Source organism: Polyodon spathula, chromosome 20 (genome assembly GCF_017654505.1).
Source record: "Polyodon spathula isolate WHYD16114869_AA chromosome 20, ASM1765450v1, whole genome shotgun sequence".
Lineage (NCBI taxonomy): Eukaryota > Metazoa > Chordata > Actinopteri > Acipenseriformes > Polyodontidae > Polyodon > Polyodon spathula.
In genome coordinates, this window is record NC_054553.1 from 26,797,637 (window position 1) to 26,825,058 (window position 27,422).

At 34.9% G+C, this 27,422-nt stretch overlaps 1 protein-coding gene across 1 annotated transcript; it reads right to left on the reverse strand.

Annotated features, from left to right (window-relative positions):
* Positions 1 to 3,031: 3,031 nt before the first annotated feature.
* On the reverse strand, positions 3,032 to 7,122 carry LOC121295577 (transcription factor Sox-9-B-like). The gene is made up of 3 exons (XM_041220392.1): positions 6,284 to 7,122; positions 5,316 to 5,572; positions 3,032 to 4,948 (listed from the first exon to the last, which is right to left on the reverse strand). The coding sequence occupies exons 1-3, from the start codon at positions 6,721 to 6,723 to the stop codon at positions 4,188 to 4,190; spliced, it is 1,458 nt and encodes a 485-aa protein (XP_041076326.1). The 5' UTR covers positions 6,724 to 7,122; the 3' UTR covers positions 3,032 to 4,187.
* Positions 7,123 to 27,422: the final 20,300 nt, after the last annotated feature.

The window sequence follows — 27,422 nt, forward strand, 5'->3', positions numbered from 1 at the left end:
ACCTGTGATTCTCTTCCCTTCCACAGACAGCATGTTGACCGCTTCTTATATTGAACGCTTTATCCCTTGGGTCTCTCAGCTTATCCAATTCCATACCTTTTTCAAATATACGTATTTCCAAATGTTACAAGAAATAAATAAATGAAGGAAACAGCTTCAGTGAGGAATGCAAATAATTCTACCTGCTAGAAACTACTAATAATAAACATACCACTCTTGTGATGTGAAGTTCAATGTCTCAGTAGTCTGTCCAAATTGTTTCTTATTAGTTTTGTAAAAATAACTGAATAGGGCTCTTTATCTTAAGAAATGGACATCACAGTTGAAACATTGCAACAAGGAAACAAATAGTAAAATTGTAGTAGAATTTATAGAATTTATAGGTTAATATGCAATAGTTGTTTCTGGCTTGTACCACATTAGCTATGTGGTGGTAGATGCATTTTGAGTATGGCCTTTGGAGTGTTTCCAACCATATTTTGAATATGCTTGCAAGCCTATGATTGCATTTACATTACTGATGATGAAATATAACAAGCTTGAACTTTGCTTAAAGTTAATCTAGATGCTTAGATTTGATAAATAGTTTCATGCCAGAAAAGGGAAAATGTTTCAAAGCAATATTATACATCCACATAGAAGCATCAAAGGATAGCTGGTGATCTCATACATTAATCTCTGTATTAAACTACATTAATATAATGCCACAGGTTGTATTCTGATTGTTGTCTGGCATGCTGTGCCCCCAAGTTCGGAATCTTGAAAGAATGCTGGCAAAGCTTATTGAGGTGAACCTGAAAATACAGTGCAGTTTTTGAATGGGTTCAAAACATGTGTATTGTATCTAGAAATTGCCGAAATGAACTGTTTTAATCATTTTTGAGAGTCTTAATAAATCTCAGTATATTATAGCCCCATTCAAAAGATACTACGGTCTTTTTAACTGATCGAAGTAGCGGATCTAAACACCACTTTTGTTTTAATCATTTAATCAGGAACACGTCCATAGATAGGCAGCATGGTGGCGTGGTGGTCAGCGCTGCTGCCTCACAGCCCCAGGGTCATGGGTTCGATACCAGCCTAGGGGTCTGTCTCTGTGGAGTTTGTAAGTCCTACCTGTGTTCGCATGGGTTTTCTCCGGGTTCTCCAGTTTCCTCCCACAGTCCAAAGACATGCTGTTCAGGTTGATTGGTCACTCTAAATTGCCCTGTGAGTGTTCATGGTGCCCTGCAATGGACTGGCTTCCCAGGGTGTAGTCGCGCCATGTGTCTACCTGGTTAGGGTCCAGCTCACCACGACCCTGTGAAAAGATTAAGCAGTTAATGATAATGAATGGATGTCCTGAGATGCACCATTGAATGTTAGGTTTTCGACACAAAGGGACTTACTTTATCACTGCTTATATCAACTGAAGAGACTCCACTACCCCTGGAAAAAATAAAGCAAGTTAGGACAGGCAGTAGCAGTTTGTTAGGAAGTCTATGGGATTTGAACAGATTGCTGCCATGTGTAATCGGGCAGAGGTTGAGTATAAACCAGCAGCCAAGCACACAGCAAGCTAGCGTCTTGCAGGTTATAATGCTTTCAACATCATCTCAGAAATTTCCATGAAAAGGACAGCATTGTAATTTCGGAAGGAGCTCCTGTTTCCTTTCTGTCCTGATTTGACATAAACTCTACAGTGCTGTGTGCAGATATCTTTATATTGGGGAACTGTGTGCCTATCTTGCAATATAGGTATATAGAAAAGTATTTGCTTTTCATGTAAGTAGCAGTATTCTATAAACCATTAGCATTTTGCCTTTGGAATCAAACTAGAAATATACAACTTTAAATCTATTTTACTTGTCATTTTTCATTCAAATGTTTTTTTTATTTTTTTTTAATTGGACTAGTAGCTATTTTTGATGAGTGTTTAATTTTGTGAAATTTATCATCCAGAAAAGTGGAAGACTAATATCACTAGCTAATGTATGATATATTGAGTGTGGTGTGATTATTATCAAATCCTCCCCATTATGGACCAGTCTTGCATTTGTTCTCCTTCTGTTTCTTTTTTGGGGGAGATAGAGGGAGGGTGCTGAGTACTGGGGTTAATGGAGACCAACAGATGTGTTACTAAAGCCTCTTCCTCTCTGGGGTAGTACATTAATCCACCATTTCATTTAACTTCAAATTACAAATGTCATTTTTAATTAACAACATAAAAAATAGATCCAGTATCCTAGCTATAAACAGCAGGGCAAGGCAGTTAAAGCTTAAAAAGAAAGTGCCTTGGGCTGTTTGGTGCATCTAAGGAAGCTACTGCTGTCTATAGAATGTCTTCTAGTGCACAAACGGCAGCAGGGTTCTGCTATGGTATTCTCATTATAATACAGCAACACAGAGGAGAAAATGCAGTGTAGGCATATGAGTGGCTTGCCAACTAATATAAAAGAATAAGGCTGGCACCTAACCTGCATTAAAATGGTCTAGGATTTGCACTTTTTTTGTATAAAGTTATGCTCGCTACTGCAATAACCACACACACACACACAAAAAGTTTTTTTAAATACTTTTTGTCTTTTATTGAAAACAATATAATACAAAAGATAAGCTTTTTAAGACAATGATTTGTTAAAACTCCTAAAAAAAAAAACAAAAAAAAAAAACATGTTTTGTTTCAGTTGCATTAAAAAAAAAAAAAAAAAAAAAAAAGTTGTAAAAATCAGTACTGGGATATATAATAGAGAAAAGAAATAGAACTTTAAAAAAAAAAGAAGTATGCTGTCTTTTATAAAGAGAAGTCTTTACAACGCAGCCACGGCTTGATCAGAGTTAAAAAACAAAGCTGAAGCAGGAAAAATAAATGCAAATCAGTGATACACTACATTTGCAACTGCTGTTTTTAAGAAGTAAAAAGACCTTTTCCAGTTGTTGTTGTTTTTTTTTAAATTTTAATCGTTTAATTACAATTAAAACACATCTGTACACAGCTAGATACAAGACTTTAAAATATTTTTTTTTAATAACAGAAACATTTAAAATGATAAATAAACAATGGTTACAATTTGCACCATATTAAAACAACAAGAATACCCTTTCCATCAACAGTCTTTTTTATATATACCTAGGGTATGTATTACATTTTTAATTAGTTGTATACCGCTGTATATTAAAACAAACACAATACAAATATTTACTTTAAAATAAAATTAATGCTAATAAATAACTTTAAATGGGTTAGGAATAGGGAGGGGAATACTAAAGTAACTTTGTTGTGACCTGATGGAACTTAATGGGTTAAAGATCACTTCCTGTGCCTGTTTAGCATGTGCTGTCAAACAGGAAGTAATATATCAGCTGTGGCTTCTTGGTGTAGGGCTGGTGTGGTGTGGATGTCAATCTAGTAAAACATGGAAATTTAATCTTGCTCCTGGATGCATGGTCCATAGGCACTAGTGGTGCAAAGACAGTCTTGCAGAAAGAAAAAAAAAACAACTTATAATTTTTTTAAGTAATGTAGTAAGGCCCAAGGATGCAAAAACTGTCTTTTCATTTTTTTTAACCATTTCATTGATAACTGGCACCTTTTTTTGTTTGTTTTTTTATCACTAGAACACTATCCAGCATTTTCTTTACAATTTGTTTTCGCTACAAAAAGTTACAAAAGCACAATATATTATTGCGAGACAGAGTAAAAAAAAAAAAGTTTTTTTTTTTCTGTACAAAAATATGTTTGTCAGCAAAAAAAAAAAAAAAAAAAGGCTATAGCAGACTGTACTACCACAAGTGGTTTATATAGCTGATTTGAAAAAAAATAAGAGCGTCTTTCATTTCTCTACAAACATGTATAAACCCCCCCCCCCCAAAAAAAAAGAATGAAACATACACAGTACATACTAAAAAATATTTAGAATTAATAAGTCCTCACAGAGGATTTCTCTTTTAATTATGGCTAAAAAATACAATGAATTATAAGTCCAACAAAAAAAGGCACTGATTGAACCATTCCAACTCTTCAAAGACTGTTCATCTGCCTTTTTAATGATCAAAGCCCAGCTCTTGTTCACTGTTACGAGTTGTTCATTCTCAGATCTGCATTGACACTGAATGAATCCTGGCACACTGGCTCTACAGTAACAGTTTCTGAGATGTATGGGGTTGGCCTCTCTCACAACAGTCACTGCATTCGGTCTGAATGGTTCCTAAGGCCTGGTGAGCTGTGTGTAGACAGGTTGCTCCCAGTGCTGAGGACTGTGGGTCTGGGGGATGGAAGGGACCCCGGTAGGGTCTGCAATGGGGGTGTACATGGGCCTCTGGGCCGGGCTCATGTAGGTGAAGGTGGAGTACAGACCTGAGCCCTGGCTTGCTGCATGGCTGTAGTAGGAGTTGGCTCCCTGGTGTTCTGAATAGTCATACTGGGAGCGTGTGATGGTAGGATATGCAGAGCTGTAGTGCTGCAGGTTGAAGGAGCCGTAGTTGATTGGTTGCGGGGAGTGCTGCTGTTCATTGTAGTGGCTCGGGCTCAGCTGCTCCGTCTTGATGTGTGTTGTCCTCTGCTGCCCCTGTTCGCTGCTGAGGGTGGGCAGGGAGTGCTGCTGCTGCTGCTGCTTGGTCATCCAAGCGTGCCCTGCGGTGCTTGCTGATTGGGCGACTGAGGTGCTGCTGATGCCGTAGCTGCCAGTGTAAGTGACCTGGCCACTCTGGCCGTGAGCCATGTTGGTGACTGGAGCACCTGGGTGACCGTTGGGTGGGAGGTACTGGTCGAACTCGTTCACATCGAATGTCTCAATGTTGGATATGACATCGCTGCTCAGCTCCCCAATGTCCACATCTCTGAAGTCAATGTGGGGCTGCCTGCCACCACCTTCCTGCAGGGGGCGCCCTTCCCGCTTCAGATCTGCTTTTCCAGGCTGCATATCTGTTTTGGGAGTTGTGGGCGGAGTTGGCGGACCTTGGGACTGGCCTAATGAAAAGACAACAACAACAACAAAAAAGTTAGTTGAAATATCAAGATATTTTTGGGAAATTAAACAAATATTAAAAAATAAAAAACACAGTTATATTAGATATGCCTAAATATTTTCATTAAAAGAAAAAAAAAAAAAAACACTAAAAGCGTAGTGCTATTATGCAGTAATTTCCACTGTAGGTTTGTTTTGAATAGATAGGAAGTACAGGTGTTATGTTTGCAGTACTGCTCATAAACTCTATACCGGAGGTGCTGTGCCGCTACTTTTTTTTTTTTTTAATTGAAATTTGAAGGTTGTTATGATTATTTGCAAGACATTTGTAGTGAAACAGAATTGTTAATTATTCGTCCGCTGTCTCACCTGAATGCTCGCCGGGGGAATTCACCTCGCTCATGCTGGACGCGGAGTGAGGGGAATCAGCCTGTTGCAGCGCTTTGAAGATCGCAGTGGGTGAGATGTGAGTTTGCTCAGATCCGTCTTCAGCCTCATTCTGCCCGTTCTTCACAGACTTCCTTCTCCGGGGCTGGTACTTGTAGTCGGGGTGGTCTTTCTTGTGCTGTACCCTCAGTCTCTCTGCCTCTTCAACGAAGGGACGCTTTTCTCCTTCATTGAGCAATCTATGCAGATGAAAGAAAAATGAAAAGTTAAAGCACTGATTAGAAATACACTTTACTTGCATACTATAAGGCAAATCAATTTTCGGTTTTGCAACGTTAGATTCCGAGTGGTGCGTTCTATGACTACTAATGTAGTACATGCAAATTTTGCAAAAAAAAAAAAAAAAAAAAAAAAGGACCTCAGGAAATATCTTGACATTGTGATAGAGCTAACATATAAAACTGCACTAAGAATGTTATTAATGCCAACTTATTTTTCCTCAAAGTAAAAACATTGTAAAACAATACAAAGTGCGTAAATGCGTATCCAGAAATACTGTTAGTTTCTCATAAAGACGTCTAGTTAATGCAAATGTACTAAAAGTTTGTATATCTATCGGAAGTTGCAATATAATGCAATCACATACTCAGCAATAACCAATATACAAGATATCGCAACAGTTGCGCATATATATATATATATATATATATATATATATATATATATATATATATATATATATATATATATATATATATATATATATATAATATATTATCTAACATTACTGCAAAGTATAGTGTTCAATCCTAGGTAGCAAATATATAACAGAAAAAAAAAAAAAAAAAAAAAAAAAAAAAAAAAACATTTTTATATGAAATGTCAAGCTGTAGTCTATACCTAGTATTGTATCAATGATTAATGCAAGCAAAATAAAAAAGAAACCTCACCTCCAAAGTTTCCCGAGTGTTTTGCTGAGCTCTGCGTTGTGAAGATGCGGGTACTGGTCTGCGAGCTTTCTCCTGGCAGCTTGCGCCCACACCATGAACGCGTTCATTGGTCTCTTAACGTGGGGCTTGTTTTTGCTGCTTCCGTTCACCCGCACGGGCATGGGCACCAGGGTCCAGTCATAGCCCTTCAGCACCTGGGAAACCGCATCCCTGATGCAGACGGGGAATTTGTCATCATCGCCCTCTTTTTTGAAGTCCGGCATCTGACTGTCCGGCCCCAACAAGTTATTCTCTGACGGTCTGGTGTTCTCAGCATCGGAGCCAGATCCGGACGGGCACGGGGACCCCGCAGAATCCTCGGACATGCTCGGGCTGGGGGCGTCTGAAAGACATTTCTCCTGGTCCTCTGTCATCTTCATGAAGGGATCGAGTAGATTCATAAGAAAATCGGGAATCGACGAAACTGAGTAGAAAAAAAAAAGTTAGCCTGATTTGGCTAAATGGTAAAATCTCGAGCTGAGTGGAGATACTAAAACGTTGCAAAACTGTGTTTGCTCAGGCAAATAAAGCTGTCAAAGTCCCTTGTTGAGCTGTAAAATAACAAAGATTTTCTTCTAAACACCCGCAAATAAAGTTCTTGTACATCAAATATTGAAATATCGTTGAATTGCATGTGCCTTTTTTGAGGCAAATCATGTGCGATTCAGTTTTCTTTAAAAGTGCAAGTTACTCTTGCAAAAAAAAAAGAGAAAATGTTCCTTTTATTTTTATTTCCAGGTTCTGTTATGGAGCTGTCAAGACTGAACTGCTTTGACTGTCTGCCTAATTCTGTTCCGCACTTTTAAACGAATCTGGAGAAACTACAGGGGGGCTTGGCGCGTCGCTGATTGGACAGGGGGCGGGGAAGGAATCTGATCTTATTTAGAACGAACAAAAAAATAAATAAAAAAATCTGAAGCCAAATTTGCCCGAGGATATTCTACCTTTTTTAAAGGGACAGTTTTTTTTTTTTTGTTTGTTTGTTTGTTTAACTCGAGAAATACAAAGTTTTTAAATGTAGGCTACTACTTTTTTTCTTTTAAATCTGTTCATTATGTTACATTTGCTCTGACAGTAAATGCGATATATTGTACACTGTTTTGATGCTACTCGTATTATTATTATTATTATTTATTATTATTATTATTATTATTATTATTATTATTATTATTATTATTACAGGCATTAGACTTACACTGTGCATATTTTAGTTAGTACGTATATGGGACTTTTTCGATGAGACATATTGAAGCAGTTCAGTAATATATTAACACAGTCTGAACTGATTCAGGACAGTCAACATTTCGTGTTATTTTACACGTGTGTTTTAAAATATGCAATCCGGTTATGTCTATTTTGAAATGGCTTTCAGCTTTGAGTTTTCTCTCTGATTAGTTCACTTTTCCATAGCTTGTATGTAATCAGGAAGGCGCGCTCGGTGGTTCTCGGAGTCATCTGCACACGCTGGTACGTTAAACCCATTAATGTAATTCAACTGATTTGATTGCTCCTCGCTTATGCGTCGTATTTATATCGTATATATTGTTGTCTTAGTTTTCACTGTTTTCAATACCTGTACATGTTTAAGCAGAAAACGTTTTGTTGCAATTTAATTAATCAAGTTAGTTTAGTTAGTAGCAAAATAAAACCAGCTTCAGCTTCGTGTTAAAATAAATCAAACTTTACTTTTATGCCCATAGGGGGCGACAACAGCCCAAAAACTCAAATAAAATGCTGCACCGGTCTTCGGTGTTTTTATCAGCACAGTTGGCCTCTACAGCCTGGCGAGGAGACATTCTGGTGACTTGCTGAAAAAAAACAAACATTTGCCTGTATTAGAATGGCATACTGTATATAACTGTTTGCAATTAATAAAACGCGTTGAGGGTCATGTATGAGCAAAAATAAATAAATAATAATAATAATTCTATTTAAGAACGTACAAAAAATCGAATTTATTATTATTATTATTATTATTATTATTATTATTATTATTATTATTATTATTATTAACAGTTGTATAGTATGTCACAAACACAACCTTCCTATAAGCCTATATGGTTTCTATAGTATGCATTATGCAGTAAAACAGCACATTGAAATACTTTATGCCTGTAATTCCTTTAACGAGGTTTTAAACGTGATATAAAACAACAACAGCAAAATCATGTTATGGATGTGGAATATAATATTGAAATGTTCTTTTTATCAATTATTATGTTCACAATCTGATATGGGAAAACATATTTTAAAAAACCTTAGAAACAGAACCTGATTTAAAAAAAATGCATTAGTTAACAAATTATGTGATCTTACAGATGTCTACTGCATTAGGCTAAAATTGAAACAAAAGCTATGCTTTAAAATGATCTATATAATAATAATAATAATAATAATAATAATAATAATAATAATAATAATAATAATAATAATAATAATAACATGTGTGTGAGGTATATTGAAAGTTAGATTAACATAAATATGTAAACCCTCCAATAAAAGCATAGAATACCACCGAGAACAGTGCAGATTCGGTAGGATTTATTTTCCGTAACCATAAAATAAACAGTATGTTCAGTTTCATAAATATTGGTTCAGAAAATATTTATCAAACCACAGAAAGAGAGCTACACATCAAAACATAAATAAATAAATAAATAACAAAAAAATCAAAACTAGCTCAGCTAATTTGCACATTGTTTACAAGAAAGCTTAAAAGTCAATTAGCTTCTTTATAGAAGATTAATGGGGCCCGTCATCTAAAGTCATCAAAATAGTTTAGGAGCCCAGAACAAATACACATCTTTTTTTTTTTTTTTTTTTTTTTTGGAAGAAAACAAAGACACAGAGGTTCTTGAAACTTGAATCGATTACAGGCATATATTTTTTTCTGCAAGTTCCTTATAAACGATTGGGCGTTTATATACAAATATTTGTGCTCCATGCATGTGTTCTGCGATGAAATAGGCTATATTGAACCTGCACTGTTGTGTTTGTTACAGTGTCACTGCAGCGACTCCAGGTGAGGGAGGAATAGTCAAAAGTACACGAGTTGGTAAAAGCTCGATCGGTGTGGTGAGAAAAGAAAGGGGAATGTTTGTTTCCCAGACTTCATTCGGGTGTTTCATTATATCTTGGCAAAGACGCTGGGGTGTTTTAAATTGATCTGAAAGTGGCTGATCCGTACCACCACTCGGGTCATTAAAAAAGTAGCTTTTGTGTACCAAGGTTATGGAAACCAAACATCTAACAGTGCATAGGTGTCTATATACTGTATATTGTAAACTATAGGGCCTATATAAAACTCACAGGAGGGTAATCCATCCTCGTTTAGGTGCGTGTGTGTGTGTGTGTGTGTGTGTGTGTGTGTGTGTGTGTGTGTGTGTGTGTGTGTGTGTGTGTGTGTGTGTGTGTGCGCGCCTTGAGGGAGATTCTTTCAAAAACTCAAGGCAATCCGTGAACAAAAACATCACGGTAGATATATATATTATATATAAGATATATATATATATATATATATATATATATATATATATATATATATATATATATTATATAATTATCCATACCCCATTGTGTTACGTTTGTCATAATATATGTAGATATGTATCCAATACTCGTATCACATAAATAAACCATATTATTATTCAGGCAAAAGTCACGGGAGGCTCCACGTGTGTCACTAAATTTGTGGAATTTATTGGTAGAATAAAATAATATTCAGCACTCTATTAGATTATAATTAGACCAGTATTTCTAAGAATAGCATGCAATGGCCATCAATTGCGACACATCAGAAAGACATATCTGCAATCTTCTCTTTTTTAATTGCTGCATAATGCTTTTAAATTGCTTTTTTAAAATCGCGTTTAGACATCTGTCAAATGCCATGCCTTCTGTGTGTGCTTAGCTGCCCAACAAGATTTTTTTTTTTAAATAGTCCAAGGTATTGTATCATATATTTCACTAAACGTTTGCTGCAGTGCAACGTTTGCACATAAAAACAAAACTGTATGCGAGAGACAGATTAAGAGAGAGACTAAATCAACGAATAAGACACACCCATAAATCTGACAAAAAGGTGTTGTTCATTCAAGTTTTTAAACATGTATTCATTATAACCTCAGATCAAATTGCTGTTTACATTTTCTTTATAGTTCTCTAGGACTATTTAAATTTAAAGCATGTTCAATTTATGTATGCAGCTAACCTGCACTTTTATTGTCCGACTATGCATGTCGATGGTATCCTGTTGAAGATGTGTTGTTTATAGTGACTGGATGCATGCTTTCATCTATATTAAACAAATCCATGGTGCTAACTGCAGACCTCTATTTTCATGTAATGCACTCCAATCTTTAAATAGCTGAAACGTGTTTAATAATAATAATAATAATAATAATAATAATAATAATAATAATAATAATAATAATAATAATAAAAACAAGCAGAATAAAAAATGAAGATTACTAATTGGGGCGAAAGGATTTTCTCTATACCTGCTAATATTACCAAATGTTTAAACTTGTCAGCAATCTGACTTTACTGAAACCCATCGTCTTTTCTGTTTTTTTTTTTTTTTCTTTCAGCCAATAGGTCAACTAAAATGATTAAATAGTTAGGCTAGGTAGACTAGGAGGAGCGCTTTACACATGTATTGTATTTGAATAATATTTTCAAGTTATTCTTGCAGCGGCTGGCGGCCCCAGCATCCACTAGCATTAAACGAATTTATAAAGCCTATAGATTGCTTCAGTCCAGTTATGGTATTTGGTTAATTTGAGGCTAATTTATCAAATTGTGTTTCCCTGAAAATTTAAAGTAGCATCAGAATATTTCCCAGCAAATAATCCCAATTTACTGTTATTAAACAAGGAATACTGAAATATGAGACGCGATGAGAGACACGTTTTAGTATTGTTGCAGTTTTCATCAGCATTTAAGGGCGAGTAAAGATTCGATTTTTATTGACTCAATTTAAAAAAAAAAAAAAAAACATTTTGCTGATTTCAAATAACTGTTCATGCTGAGTAGAATAATAATTATATTTAGTTATATTTCTGTTAAAGCCTCCTTCATATTCAACATTTCCCTTCATATCTTTCAAAAGAATAACGAAATAGCCCCACATATAGTTTCTAAACAGTCCCGAGTCCTAGTTTCAATGTAAACATATATAAAATAAAACTTTAGGACATGTGCACACTGCAGATTTCACCTTGTAATTGTTTACTAGTCCCCAGTCCTTGTTCAGAACGGGACAATGAGTGCTTTGTTATCGGAAAGCCCCACACTGGATTAAACACAGGAACCAAAACTGAATCTTAGCTTCGGCTCCAGGTACACAGTCCAAGGGTCAAATGCATAAACTCAAAGCTTATAGAAATAAAACAAATATCATCACCACCAATATACTCTGATAACTTCTAGTTTTACGAAAGGCAACTGCTGGACACAATCTTTCATGATAACATTACGATTTTTAAAGGTCGGTTTGCTGTAAATTGTGACAAATCTCTAAATTATAAACTGTACCATTTTATTACTGAGTGTTTATTTTTTTCTGTACCTGTGTTCTATTTATAATGTGTGGTATATTTGTTGTAAAAGTTTCTCTATTGTTTAACTTGTGTTTTCGTATTTATGGTTTCGATTTTAGGACTCTTTCTCCGCTAAATTAATAATAATAATAATATAATAATAATAATAATAATAATAATAATTTGCAATATACTGTACGATAATAACACGTTGTATTCATTGTTATTTTACCTAACAAATTTTGAAGCAGAGACCTGTTTAAAACCTTCATGAATCGTTTGTTAGGATGTTATGATGTATTTTAAACTGATAACTTATTATAACACATTAACAAATACATAAACAGTTGTTATTGGTGGATTACTTTTGAATTCCTGAATTTACTTATAATTATTATAAAAAACACTCAGGTATAGATAACCGCGTTTTGAAGGGCGAATTAAATGTTTTTAAAGACCGATGGTGACCATCACTGTATTGGCATAACCGTTTGTACTATTTCTTTTTTCTTTTTTTTTTTTTTTTTTTTTTTTTAAAGAAAGGGGTCGAGTTACATTTTCCAGCTCTGTGTGATGAGAAACCAGCAGCATCGAACAGTTTCAGCTGAAAATAAAACTTCCATTCTCTACCTGTGCAGCCCCTCTGTTATGCAGTTCCTCGCTAATGTATGTAGTGTGTAATTGTTTATTTGTGTTAGTAAAGTTGTGGAAATTTAATTGTAGGGGTAATGTGGGCAGCATGTGTGCTTTCCTAGCTACCTGAACTTTCACTTCTAATAGCTTGCAGATGTTCCAAAGTCATTTTCCCTAGAAGCCAGCATACTGCCCCATTTCTGCAAGGGGAAATTCAAACTTCTGGAACTTGCAAAATTGTTTGTTTGTGTTGTGTCAAACTCTCCAAATGCTGAATCAGTCAGTAATCCTATCTCTTAGTCAGGTTAATTAGAGCTCTGATTTATTTTTTAAAAATACATCGCCCTATCCTGAGCTTGATTTCGGCTTGCCCCTGCGTTGGGAGTTTATTTACATTGGGCATATGTATTTAAGATATTCATATGCTAACCACTTGAGTATAAACACAGCTAGAAAATGTTCAGCTTTTGTCAAGAGTATCTTCGTCGTTAAACAGACCACGCTATAGGATAATAGCAACATATGCAGTTTATTTATTCAGGTTCATAAATGGGAACTCTTTTAAATATGACACAGATATCTATTCTCTTTAAACGTAACCGAATCCCAAAATAAAGGGTTATATTTGTGAATATTATATGTGATATATATATATATATATATATATATATATATATATATATATATATATATATATATATTCGGTGTTATATAGTATACACAAATCATAGTTCATTTGTAGCCTAGTAATCATTCGGGGGAAAAAAAAAATAACAAAAACAAAACAAAAAATCATCAACAACATATATTATAGGCCTATAGTCTATTGGAAGAAGACAGCAACACAGTTTTTTTCCCCAGACACGCGCATAAGCACATACAAAACCGTTCTGGTAACAGATCTCTATCCATGCTGCGTGCTGCATACAGGAAGGAGACAGATGATCTATGGAATGTAACACGAGCGCAATGAAACTAATCTATACCAACAATAATATGTACCTAGTTCATAATATAGTGTTGATAGACGATATACCTCGCAGGATAGGCTATGTTTTAACTTTTGCAGATTGGCTAGTTTTTAGTTACTTGAGTGGGCGAACTGAATCGTGGCTTTAAACACATTCATTTACCTACATACGTTATGTTTTATGAAATTACTTTAGATACACCTATCGGGCGTCCCCGCACCCCCCCCCCCCCCCCCCCCCCCCCAAGAAAAAAATGAATTAAATTTTAAAAAAAATCACACAAAAGGTATCTTTGCAATCGCGTGATATTTTTGCCAACATTAACAATGTAATAATAATGCTTAAAAAAAACCTAAACCAATCGATACAAAAAAAAAAAAAAACGCAATGTGTTTGTGGTGTGTTGAGCAATCTCCACAGGACTAAAAAGAGAGTCGATATATTGATAAAGGTAATTGTTTTATTACTCACACATAAAGCAGTTACTGTCATGGTCCCATTCACAGTAGCTGTCGTTTTTTATTTATTTATTTATTTATTTATTTATTTAATTTTTTTATATAGTGGTCTAATCTCAAGGTGACAAGGTGAATCTCCAGAATATTACTAATGCTATGTAAATGTCTTACTCCAGTCCATGCCCTACAAGCTATTTTATTTTAGTTGTATTACTAAAACATACCTGGAATGTGTATGTAAATGTATCTATAGATGCACACATCCATGTACTGCACAACAAATGGCCAAGTTGGATGTTGATAAAAGAAGATTAGTAGAGATTGTGATTGATATAACACAGGTTTTAAATGATTGATTCATTCTTACTCCAACCTTATCCTAGCATATCCTCCACATATCTGATTGTTATGAAAGACTAAGCCCAGTACCTAGATCTGTACAAGCACCTGAGGTTTTGAGATGTAAATCACGCTCAATCAGGCCTCCTGCAGAGTCTTACAGACACCACAGCAGCCTACCCAAATCAAAGCACACCGGAGAGGAGAGCAGAGCAGAGCTTTGGCTGAAAGAGCTATGTATTCATAGCCACAGAGTTCTTGAAGTCATAAGAAGCAATACTACATGTTTAAACACTTACCCACCATTTGTTTTTGTTCTTTGACTTGCTTCTGCCAAAAAAAGACTGTCCAGCCTTTGCCTATAAATCAAGAGAGCCATATTGTGGATCTCAATAAGGTACGTACAGCGCTGGCCAAAAGTTTAGCATCACCTAAAATTTTAGGATTGAGACATAATAAAAAATATAAAAAATAAAATATTTTATTTAACATCGTGTAATCAAATAAACTACAAAATGATATTGCAAATGTCTACCGGAGGTCATAATAGTAGTACAGTATTTCATGTTAGATTTCGAAATGTCAGTTTTTTGTTAAGCATATGGAAAACTACAAAGCGGTATGCAATTCAATATGTTAATGTAACATTATTCAGCAGGTTTGATTTGACTTTATGAAGCAAAATGAGTTAATTCTAGGGTGATACAAAACTTTTGGCCATAGCTGTACAGCTCTGGAGTAGAGTATTCCACATATTCAGTATGAAACGTTTAGGAGGTTTCCATTTTTGGTGTATGCTTTGATTTTTAACCAACACCGGCCCTTGTAACTAGTACTGTTTAATTTGTATTATAGACTGCTCAGGATCTTTCAGCCAATCAGAGTGCACTTATTGCCTTCTGTATTCCACGACATCACAGAAAAACCCTATTCATGACATCAGCCGTGCCACTTTCATCTTTTACTGTGCTGTATTCTCCATGCTACCTTTTAAAATGTCATACCTGAGGCTCCTCTTGGAATTCCATTCAACTGCAGAGTCCATTCAAAACAGTGGCGTCACAATCAGCCAAGTACCTCTACCTAACTGTATTCTCTTCGTCAATCTTTTCCCTCTTTTCAATAAAAATGACAACGGACTAAATAAATAAATAAATAAATAAAAATCAATGAAATTGAAATGGACTAAATAAAGTTATTAGTGATTAGAAAACAATTCTAGCTGGATCTTTTAGATTTTTAAGATATCGAAACTTTATTATGAAAAGCTCCTTCAACCTTTATCTTCTCTTCTGCTGCATGCACTTTTGATATGCATAAAATGTTTCTTATCGGTAAAGAGGGACCGGTGCACCAGAATCCCTGGAGAAAACTTCGCCCTGATGGTAAAATCATCACTGTCATATGAATACACACCAGTGTAAGTTGTGGGTAATGCCAGGAGTCAAATACATTAGTACAGAGTCTGTAGATGTAATGGAGTGCCGTGCTTGCTGCCCCAGTAGCTTTGTTTTCAATACAGCTTCCCTCCCGAGGTATAGTTTAATTTGCCTTCCCCTGCTCTCTCTAGAGGTTATGACCCAGCACATTAATTAACATCAGAGCTTGATTAGCTTGTCAGCTCTACCTGTAATTATAGCTTTCAGTTTTAGTTACTGACTGGGAAAGGGTCCTCAGAGCTTACTGAATATTTCGATCTCCCTTATTTTAATATTACAATCTGCACATGTTATGCAACCCCTCTATAAAAAGACTGTAAGAATGGTGGTTCCTAAGACTAAAGTTATAATACATATATATGGTGAAAAAGTAGGGTGATACCAATTTAAATAATATCCAGGTCAGGTCATCTTTCATAAGATCAGATTTCATTTTCATGACCACCCACATTTCTGGTTTGATTTGGATTTTATTTGACTTTTACCTGTGTCAAAATTCGAATATTGGGATCTGCTGTCAGTGTACATCAGCTGAGTGAAAAACAAGCATCTGTCACAAAGTTCATAAAATTTTTGTTGGGTTGCTTTACACATATTTATATGTTTCTGCTCCTGAGACATGCAACGTTCCATTTCTGGACTGTTTCTAGACCTGGACCCCAAATAAAAAATAATAATAATAAAAAAAAACCAAAAGATAATATGAAAACACAGTGCCAGCATCCCGATATATAAGCATAGGATGCACTTCCACAGTGAAATTAACTCTTTTGTCTTAGTAAAAATAATTTTATGTTGCAACAAAGCTGGAAACTATATTGATCATGTGAAAAAAAGTAATAACACAGGCATATATTTGTTGTGAATGTAGGTTGTCAAAAAGCACTCTGTGTTTTGACTTGTTCAGCAACCATGCGACAAAGCAAAATTGATTAAAGAAAAAACAACAACAACAACAACAACAACAACATCTGATTAACTTCTCGTGTCAAACTTTTCATGGTTGATTTGTAATAAAAGTTCAGTTAGGAATTCTTGCATGTTGGATTAAGATTTGGTTCACTTTGAAACAATTCATGTCAGATTGATTTTGAATACAAGCTCAGCTTCAAATTGGGATTTTTGCTTTTTGTACTACGTTTTAATTATTTAATGAATAGGATAAAGCAAAGGCGGAATACTGCATGCACGAGACGAACAGGCACATGTAATTCTACTTGTATTCACAATTTCATCTTATTGACTTACTACAAGAGTTTATCGTTCATTTTGATTGTCCTTTCGCTATAACAGACCCCTCAATATAACGAACGAACGGCTCAGACTGTATTATAAGTTCGTTATAATAAGGGTGTACATGTACTACTGAAATGGAGCTGCGGATCACATTTAAATGTATTCTTTATAAAGAACATAATGAAAATGTTTAATTATGTTCTTTATAAAGAATACATTTGCTAGCCCCACATCCTTTGATCTTTTTAAGTATTGTAAATTGTATTCTATTATTTCATCCTTTCTATAGTGATCAGAGTCTAAGCAAAGACTGATGCAGATTCTCAGGGCTTTAACAGAAATGTGGGATGTTGTAGTCAAGCTATTTAGAACACATAGCTGTTTGCAGGCTAAACAATTGATTTTATTTGTACTTTCCCAGATTAAGGCAATTTTGTAGTTTATTACAGCCTTGGCAGACAACACTGTAAATAAAATGGGGTCTACCATGACGGGAGCAGTGCATTGCTGGGGGAGCCGCGGACCCTGTGATGGTGTTTGCGTGCTGGACACCTGCCCAGAGACCCAGGGCTTGGGAAACTTCTCAGCTCGACTTCGAACTGCGGCGTAAAAATTCAAGACAAACACTGGGAGTAAACTGCTAAATCATGTCTTAGAACCCTCCTCCCAGCTCGGATTCCACTCTGAAATGTTTGAGCAGAGCATTTTTGTGAGTGCGTGCAGTTTTAAATTAGCCCATTAACGATACGCAAGGATACTTCACTCAGACTGGAATCATCTTAAACATACAATAACATTGCAATGCAATATAAAGTAGAGGAGGCTTGACTTGCACCATGACTCCCTGTCCTCATGTGGTGCATATCAGCTTGTATTCAGCACTTGGTTGTATATTTCATATGACAGATTGTGGTTTAAGCAGAAACTGCTATCTGAATCTGGGTTGTGATGCAATTTCAATGCAATACGAGCCATGGAATTTTGGATGGTTCGACTGATATCAATAAGGCTACAAGAACCTCTGATATAGCTGGATAGCTTTTGCTCATGTTTACAAGTGGTTATTTCTTTTCACAAGTTTCTTACCAGTTTATTGAGCAATAAACCAATATTTATTACGGACTGGTACAGCCAAAGGATCAATCAATAACTGATCATTTCTTCTTTAAGTCTAGTATGAAACTGAGAAACAAATTAGCACTAAAGATGCCAAATTTTAATAGTTACATCTTTTGTTTTATATATATATATATATATATATATATATATATATATATATATATATAAATATATATATATATATATATATATATATTCTTTCCTAAGATTTAGGCCAACATAAATCTTTTTGAAAAAGGAACAAAATAAACTGTTAATAAACATATATTAATATTATATTAATAAAAAATAAAGAAAAATTGTCACTCAGAAAAATGTTGCTCTGGCATGTAGAAATCTGATCCTTTGAGTTCATATATGAGACTGGTTTACTTTTTTTTCTTGATCATTTTAGCTAAAGATGGGATTTCCAAAGACTACTCAGTGTGGACACCTTATTTGCCTAACACTGACACTGTGCCTAGACATGGGCTACTTAGGACAAAGCAATCATGTTACAGGAAACTTGAGTGGACAGCTGTGTGGGATTCAAATAACAGAGGAGAAGGTAAAAACACCTGCTGGATCAGTGGGGGTAATGTAAAGACCCACCTCGTAGCAGTAGCAGCTAGACAGTCCATACATTACACTGCCCTTCAGAAGCTGACAAGCTCTACTCCCCCCACCACCCCATCCTATCTCCAGCAGGGTGAAGTTATTTCAGACCACATTGAGAATCCTGACAAAGCAGGGCTAGACCATCTCTCAGATGATACAAGTGATGACAAAAGCAGTGTGAGAGAATGCACAGGTTTGGATTGCTGGGAACTGCAATCACTTGTTTGATTAGCCCCTGTGAAGAATGAGAGGAATTCTCTGGAGTCTACAGCGCTGTGATAAATGACACGCTGGCTAAACAGTGAGAGCCCAGATTTACACCTGTCTGACACTTTCACTGACACCAGCGAGCTTCCCAGAGCGCAGGGAGGGGGGCAGTGGATCACAGCTGGCACTTGATGGATTTATTTATTTATTTTTAATATTAATTAATGCTGCTTTAGATAAAATTGAAATTATGTTAGGTAAGACAAAATAAAACTGCCACTTTTTATTAATAATAATAATAATAATAATAATAATAATAATAATAATAATAATAAATAGCTTTTTCACAGTTTATAGTTACAACAGTAACAACAATAGTAATAATAATAATAATATACTTGCAGATAAATATATGTATTTATTGAATATTATTTTTATATTGTATATGTAAGAGGGGTTGGACTGTACTCAATGCAGCATATTAATGCTCTGTCCCTCACATGACTGACTAATTTGTAATGCAAATATCTGGCATGTATTCTATAATAAATACAAGCTGCATCTTCTTGTTGCAAGTCATCTGGTTGTCATCCACAAAGCTTATCTTCAGCATACAAGGGGTTAAAGATCCCCTGACTGTGCTGTCGAAGCTGGAGTGATTTATTGCACTGATTGGGGTGTTTGCCTGGCCTGATCCGAGCGTTTGGGCACGGGCTCCTGTAGACACATGGTATTTAGTTCTGGGTAAGGCAAGGCTGACTTAATATTATAGCTTTCTCACTCAAAACCAGGACAGTTCCCACTGCACAGTGCAAGAAAAAAAAAAAAGTTTACTTTCTGTTATATTTACCTAAGTTTATTATAATACACTATTTACCAACTTCACGCTGAATCTCAGTTATGAATTCTCACCTTTGCTGCCAGCATCACATTCCAGAGTCAAAAATAATATTTTTCAATAATTAACACCTGAAAGGGGATTTGAGTCATCCTTTGATATTAAATATTTAAACATAACTGAAAACATCCAAGTAGATAAACGTTTCAGCTAGTTCCTTAAGTGATTTGTACATTGTCAGCATTGCTGTGGAATAATTTAGTTCTATAGGATCAAAGAGGCACCACAATCCAGTATAGCCTGCAGTGCCCCACCTAGTTTACACTTAATTTCCAATGGGGTGCAATAAAACATGGACTTCTTTATCTCCCTCTTTTATGGCCAGTGAAAGGTTTGGAGTAATTGCTTTGTGTGCTTTCTTTTTTTTTTCTTTTTGAAGAAAGTTGTGCAGCGCATTAGTCATAGCCTTATCAGTTTTGTTGTTCTACCAGACCGAAACACCTTTTGTGCAGCTTTCCTGTGCACTGATGGAGTGTCAGTGGAAAAGGAAATGTACATTGACCTCACATGTACATAATGTACATTGACCCCCATGTTCAGATGCTGAGCATTACCAAGGGAGCAGGACATTGACCTGGTTTTGATTTTGTCGGTTACCTGAAAGGCTTTCCAAGGTATGGTTTTACAAGATAGGCCGCTTTATAGACCCAGTTTTCTTGTTTTATAGATGTAAACACTGAAATGGTTTTGTATTCTCAGAGTCCTTTTAGTTTATCAGATCACACCATATACAATAAAGCAGTTGATATGAAGTGAGTTTGGGAAATTATTGTTTTGGTGCTTGATATGTTAACAATTTAATGTGTAATTCTTAGTAAATGTGTTGTGCTTATAATACATGGAACCTGTGAGTATTTGGTATCTTTGATATATTTATATATAACTAAAGAACTTTCACACCTTTCCGCTAAACTACTCAAATGTCACTAATTACATTACTTATTAGGGTAGTTTGTTTACCATTTTCTACTAGCAAACAAAATGTTTAGAAAGGAAAACAGCCTCCAGAATAATAAAATGACTCTGCCATTTGAGAGAACGATCGCTGTGTTGTTTATGGTCACCGGTATGAATGGGTCCTAACAAGAGGTGTCCTTGGACATGTGCTTAATAAAGTACATCTCCATCTGTGTGCCGAATTAGATTGTGATGAATAGGAACAATTCCCAAAGCCCTATAAGAGATCGGCATTATTGCTTCGGTCATTTCACCTGTTTTACTCACTTGTTAATGCTGGCTATGCTCACCTGCTGAGGAAATGCCTGTTTGCTGTAAGGACAGCAACTGTGTGTTCTGTCACTTATGCATGTAGAAACAACAGAGCCAGCATTCAAACAACTGGTAGAAGCAGTCTTGAGTATATTGAGATGTCTTTCCAAATGCCATTTTAGTTTATGCAGTAGAAGAAGCTTTTATTTATTTATTTATTTATTTATTTATTTTTCATCAATCATCAAAACAAATGATTGTTTTTGACTCCACCTTTTGCATGTGTTCAGATACAGAATCAGAAAAGAACATTTTGTACTGTTCGCCTGGTTATAATTATTATTATACTTTTTAATTTTTTAAAATTTTTTTTTTTACCAGGAGCAAGTGCAAACACGTTTTGTATAAAAACATTTTAGCTTGTACTATATTGTTTTTCTTACCTGTCCTGACCTTTTTAAAGCTGATATACTTGCATTAGCCACCTGCACAAAGAGCAGCAATTAAGCAGAATTATTTGACCTTTTAATGGAATGTATGTTTAGTGCATATATACTAAGGGGATTACATGCTTAAATTTTAAGCTAAAGCTTCTGACCTGTAAGGATTTTTAATGGCTTTTTAATGATACAGTATATCAATCAATTGAATGTGAGGTAATGGAACCCTTTCATTCTGACACACCTTTATTAGCCCTTTAAAAACATTCGGTTTTTTTTTTCCATGTTATTTGAGTCTATTCGTATTTCAAATTGCAAATGATTTATGGGCATACTAAGAAGATACTCAGTAATAAATTTAGACACAAGAGAAGTCTTAGCATGTAAATTGATAAAGAGATTTTATTACCAAGTTTCTTCTTACTACGCTATATTTTATGACTGAGTGTTTAAACATATTGATAAATTACAAATGAAGTGGGAGGCAACGTATTACTTCTAGTGCCATGACCATTTTGTAGTTTGCTTTACTGTATAATATCAATAAAGGTAGTTTCCTGTGTGTATGTTTCTATGTTTTTTACTGCGCCTTTACTTAGCTTATATTATTCTTTGCTTATATTATGCATTTTTTCCATGGTTATACCTTTGGTAGTATAACACATTTATATTGTGTAGCAATACAACACTATCCAATTTGCAATTACACCATGATGTTCTACAGAACAATGAACACTTTGTGAAATGCCATTTTCACCTGGTGAGGGGGGGCGTATGTGGTTTTGAAAGCATCTTTTTTGATGTTATATAACTTGTTCTTGGACAGGTATCAATGTCAGCAGTTGTCACTAAAGTCAACCTTAAACTTTACTGCAAATGCATTTTATGACAATAATTCTTATATCAATATATCATATATTGTGTAATAACCAGAATAATGTTGTTCTGGAACATTTTTAAATGTATTCCTGTTAGAACAAGGAATCTGGGCAAGTCCAATCTGATTTAAGACACACACACACACACACACACACACACACACACACACACACACACACACACACACACACACACACACACACACACACACACACACACACACATATATATATATATATATATATATATAGCGCTTCAGTCTATAATGTGACAAAGGTAAATCAAAGTCAAAAAGTAGATTTAACGAAGTGTCTATCTTTTACCATTTTCTTACATATACTCTTACACATACTGTTGCCCTGTGCTATATATGGTTGTCTTTTAAAAACACAAAAAAAAATGGTTGTGATTTCAAACACTTAAAGAATTGCAACTTACTGGCAATAGTAAAAAAAAAAACATATATACGAAATGCCTAATTCTGCTGAGACAGTCTGATTTGGTCCTTGTTGGTGCTAACTGCAGTAAAAAAGTAACTACAGTCAGCACCATATAATCTCCCCACTTCCCCATTTATCTATTGACAGGTTCAGTCTCTCAACTTGAGGGTTCTGAGAACCTGCCCCTTTAATTTCAGCTGACGTCATCTTATTTTCAAATTACCCGTTCTCTATGTAAGACATCACACTGACCACTTTTTTTGGTAGTCATACAGTGAAACCAAAGTTTCTAAATATAGCCTGCTGCATCATATTGACGTATGTTTATTCACTGTACAACACTTCCTTCTTCAGTTAACTATTTGTTCCTCTTTTTTTTAAAAAAACTATCACAACATTAAGGTGAAATAATAACTTTTTATTTTTATTTTTTAATAATTTTTAGACTTTTCCTTAAGAAACTAAATGACAACATATCAACATGCTATAAAAAGTGTGTGTCAAGGTGTGTCACGGATTACACACAGAAATCCAGATTTGACAATTTTTTTTATGTGAGGTGGACTCTATTTTATGTTTTTTTTTTTTTTTAATAAAAAGAGGACTTCTCTTTACCATATTTCCACTTGTTTGTCTTTGTCATTTCTGCCATTTTAATCCCTGCCTCAAAGCTCATTAATTCATGGCTGTTAAAAAGGTTTATTATTTTTGCAAAGTCACAGTGATACCTGGAAATGCCAGGATAATGAAGCAGTGTTGACATCCAGACCACTTACTCGTTGCATGTTTTTCTAAGATTACATTTTTTTCCTGAATGACTACAAGCCTAGGATTTTTTTTTCTTCCTTCTGACAGCTTGTTTTGAACAAGAACATCAAAATTTTTTCTGGTTGCAGGTGAAGTAAACTTGTTTTTGGTTTGCCTTGCCTCACCCTCACCACAAAGTGAAATGTACAAAGGAATTAAAAATAAAATGACTTGCAATTCCTTTATTAGGACATATGTACTTTGTAGCTTTAAAGATATTTCAGTAGATTATGACAAACTCTCATAACTTAAAATGGAATTATTTGAATGTGCATGTGATATGCAAATATTGTCTCCAGTGATTTAAAGGGGAGCTCTGAGCAATGCCTAACCCACTAGACCATTCCTCTTAGAAAACTTTACACAATCTGTTATCTTGAAGAAAGTCTTTCTGAAATCCATCCTTTTATATTCTTAATATAAGGTAGGGAGAAGAAAGTGTTTTGAGAATATTTTGTCTGTTACTTATGCCCTGTTTCAATTAACTAACAGTTGTTAATATCATCCCATACAATGGCAGTTCAACTGTACAGTTTATGTATAATCGTACACTCCTCATTGTAGGTCCTCCACAAGCTTTCAATGATCCTGTAGTATTGTTTCAGCTCCCTTTTTTCATACAGCTAGGGGGATCTCCTTTTAACCAGTAATTTGTGTGAAACATTCTTAGCCCTGCCAGCCTGCCATTGTATATAGTTTCTTTCATAGATAACTCATCAAGACGAAGAAGGAAAGTCAGACTGAAGAGTATATTAAGTAGATTAGTTTAAGTAAAACTATACAAACCAAAAAAAAAAAAAAAACCAAAACAAGTAGACAAATAATTTTCTTTATTTTACTCTTATTTATAATAAAATAATATTCTGTAATTTATCTTATTTTAGCAAGTCACTTTTTAATTATGTAAACTATCAAGAGGTATGGGGGTCCTTTACCAAATAAAACTGTCACTATTGTATTAAAGACCTCATGGAGCACTGTAGCCATGTCGGTTCAGGTGGAGCATTCCTACGATTACCCTCTAAAGGCTTCCTTTTGAGACACTCACCACTATCACCGTAGTCACTCTACTTACAGGTAATGCCCACTGCCTTAGACATCGAGGACATTTAAACAACATGCTTTACTCCAGATCTTAGTTCTAACACGTGGCAAATATCGATTTACTCAGATTATACTATACTTAGTTAGAAATTGTAGGTTAGGTCCTGCTATCATTGCTTCCTCAACTTCTTATATCTGTATTAATATGATAAAAATATGATAAAAATCCAGCTAAGAATTCCATGCAAGGGTTCCTTTTGTAAAATAAGATTAAGATTAATTAAGATTAAATTAAAACTTGAAATAAAATGTAGCTCTGTCTTGTTCGCTCTTGGCAATAAGTTGCCTGGGCGATCTGCAGTTAATAAAGCGGTCTGTTTTCTCAGTGCCTAGTCTTCAGCTTGCAGCTTGCACATTGAACATTGTAAAAGTGATGAGAATTGCTGTTTACCCTTCTCAGCATTAACCTTCCACCTGGAACATAAGCTAACCAGAGGAAAGCAATATTTAAAAAAACCTGTAGGAGGTCAGAACACTCTGCTTGTTTATACTAATTCATGTTTTTAATGTTTAAAAATTGCAGGACTTTGTTGTAGTATGAATATTTTGTAGCATGCATAATAATAATAATAATAATAATAATAATAATAATAATAATAATAATAATAATAATAATAATAATAATAGAAAATACATACCAGAGCCCTATTTCTGAAACTTTTAGACTGTTTTAAAGATTTTTATAAAAATGTCTTTATAAACATTCCCTATTGTTAAATGTTGCTTTGAAAAATTAGAATAAATATATTGACCTTTCTAAACTAAACAGTTTAAAATGGGATTTAAAAAAACCTCAACAAAACTGTCCTTGTGGACAGGCCCCATAGCTATAAAACAAATTCAGTGTGCCCTACTCACAAAACTTTGAGGACGGCTAGTTTTATAATGTTAAAAATACTTTATTCCTGAAGATTTGCCTTTTTTTATTGAAGTTGTTAGAAATAGGGAATTTTGAGTCAGTCTGCCATAATGCACACTATATTAATGAATACTATTGTTATATTTTGTGATAAGGGCAGTTAACCTTCTAGTGTGAGACTGAGGGGGGATAAGTGGGCATTAAACTCCTAATAATTGCTTGAGCTAAAACCACATACTTACATCACTTTCTTTCATTGCGTTAAATTAAATTACCACAGCATGTAATGCAATAGGGAGTACAATTTATAACAATGGTGCTGTAGGATACAGTACTAGTTTAGGTGTTTTACAGGGAGGGATACTCCAAAAATGGAAAAGGAAACCAAATGCACTAGAAAAATACGTAAAATTTGAATATGATGTACCAAAATTATACCATTGAGTGGACTGGATATGACAAGAGCTGATTGAAAGCCATGTTGTCTGTGAAAGCCGCAGCCAAGCTTGATATAAATATATTATGAACCCACGCAAGCTGAAACATCTAAACCTTGTCAAAAGAATAAAACAAAACCGGACAAGCTTGGGTAGAGACCAATTCCTTATTAAAAGGCCGCCTGTTTTACGGATACATCAAGTAAGAAGTCCCTCTACCTTGGCTACCAAGTATATTGTATCCAATAATATTGCCTTCATTATAAAGCTTATCTAGTTTTAACACCCAATATCCAAGACTGCTGGTTTGTCAGTCCTACAGTTAACTATATGAGAGAATGTCAGCTTCTGAAGTATAATATTTAAAGCAAAAGATTGTAACTTTTTAATTCAGAAATACCGTATTTAAGAGCAAAGTAAATAAAAATTAAAAACTCTTCCGATTGTGTTAAAATCCTACCTGATTGATATTTACTTGTCTGATTGTTATTTAGAGCATCATATGTTGGTATATATGGGTATATACGTTGGTATATACATTTGTCCGTCAAACTGTATGTACATTTCTGGAGGAGGATCTGGGTAACGCACTTGAAATAACATTGAAGAATTGTGTTTGCATATGTGTAGGTATATCAGATGTATGGCGGGGAAACAACCTTTTTCTTTGTAAGTAACAATGTGAATGAAGAGACAGGCTGCAGCCTGGATTAAGTGCAGTGTGAATATAATGTACAGTACTGAAAGGGCAGCTAGAGCATACTTGTCCCCAGCTATCCTGTATTCAGATCAGGTTCAGCACAGCGGGGTGGCGTCCTAATTGGAGCAGCCCAGTAGTTATGGCCTGGAGCCCCCGGACCCCCGCTTCTACCTTCTAACGTTACACGAAGGAAATTGTCCTCCCCGATTTCCTGAGATCCAATATTTGAACAGCGTGTGTATGATTTCAGTGGGAGGAAAGAGAGTGTAATTCAATCAACTTTATTAGATTTTCTTTGGGATTTGTGTCCTCTACATGTCTGTTGACTTTCTTCATAGCACTTAGATATGAGATTACAGTTTACTTTTTAGTCTTTTTTTTCTTTGCCAAACAATAACTTTTGGTCAATTCTGAAAAATAATGAATATAAAAACATTCCCACTAATATATGCTGTGTATGCACTACCCTCTCACAAGTATTGTGCTACTGTGGTTTTGTATACATTTACACAAACATTTATATGGAAGAAGCTTAGTAAAAGATTACTAAAAAAATCACAGTGGGTACAATTTGCAAAGTTTTGCACCAGTATAAATTTGCATAATTTTTATTAGTGTCCAAAAAATGGGATCCATATACAATAACCAAAGCATTTTAGATACATTTTTTAAGCTTTATGTTGGCACAAAACTATACCCTAATTGAAAAGAGCAATCTGAGAAGAAAGAGGCAAATCAGCCCCGTCCAGCGCTATGTAAATATCATGAAACAAGTCAACACATGAAAT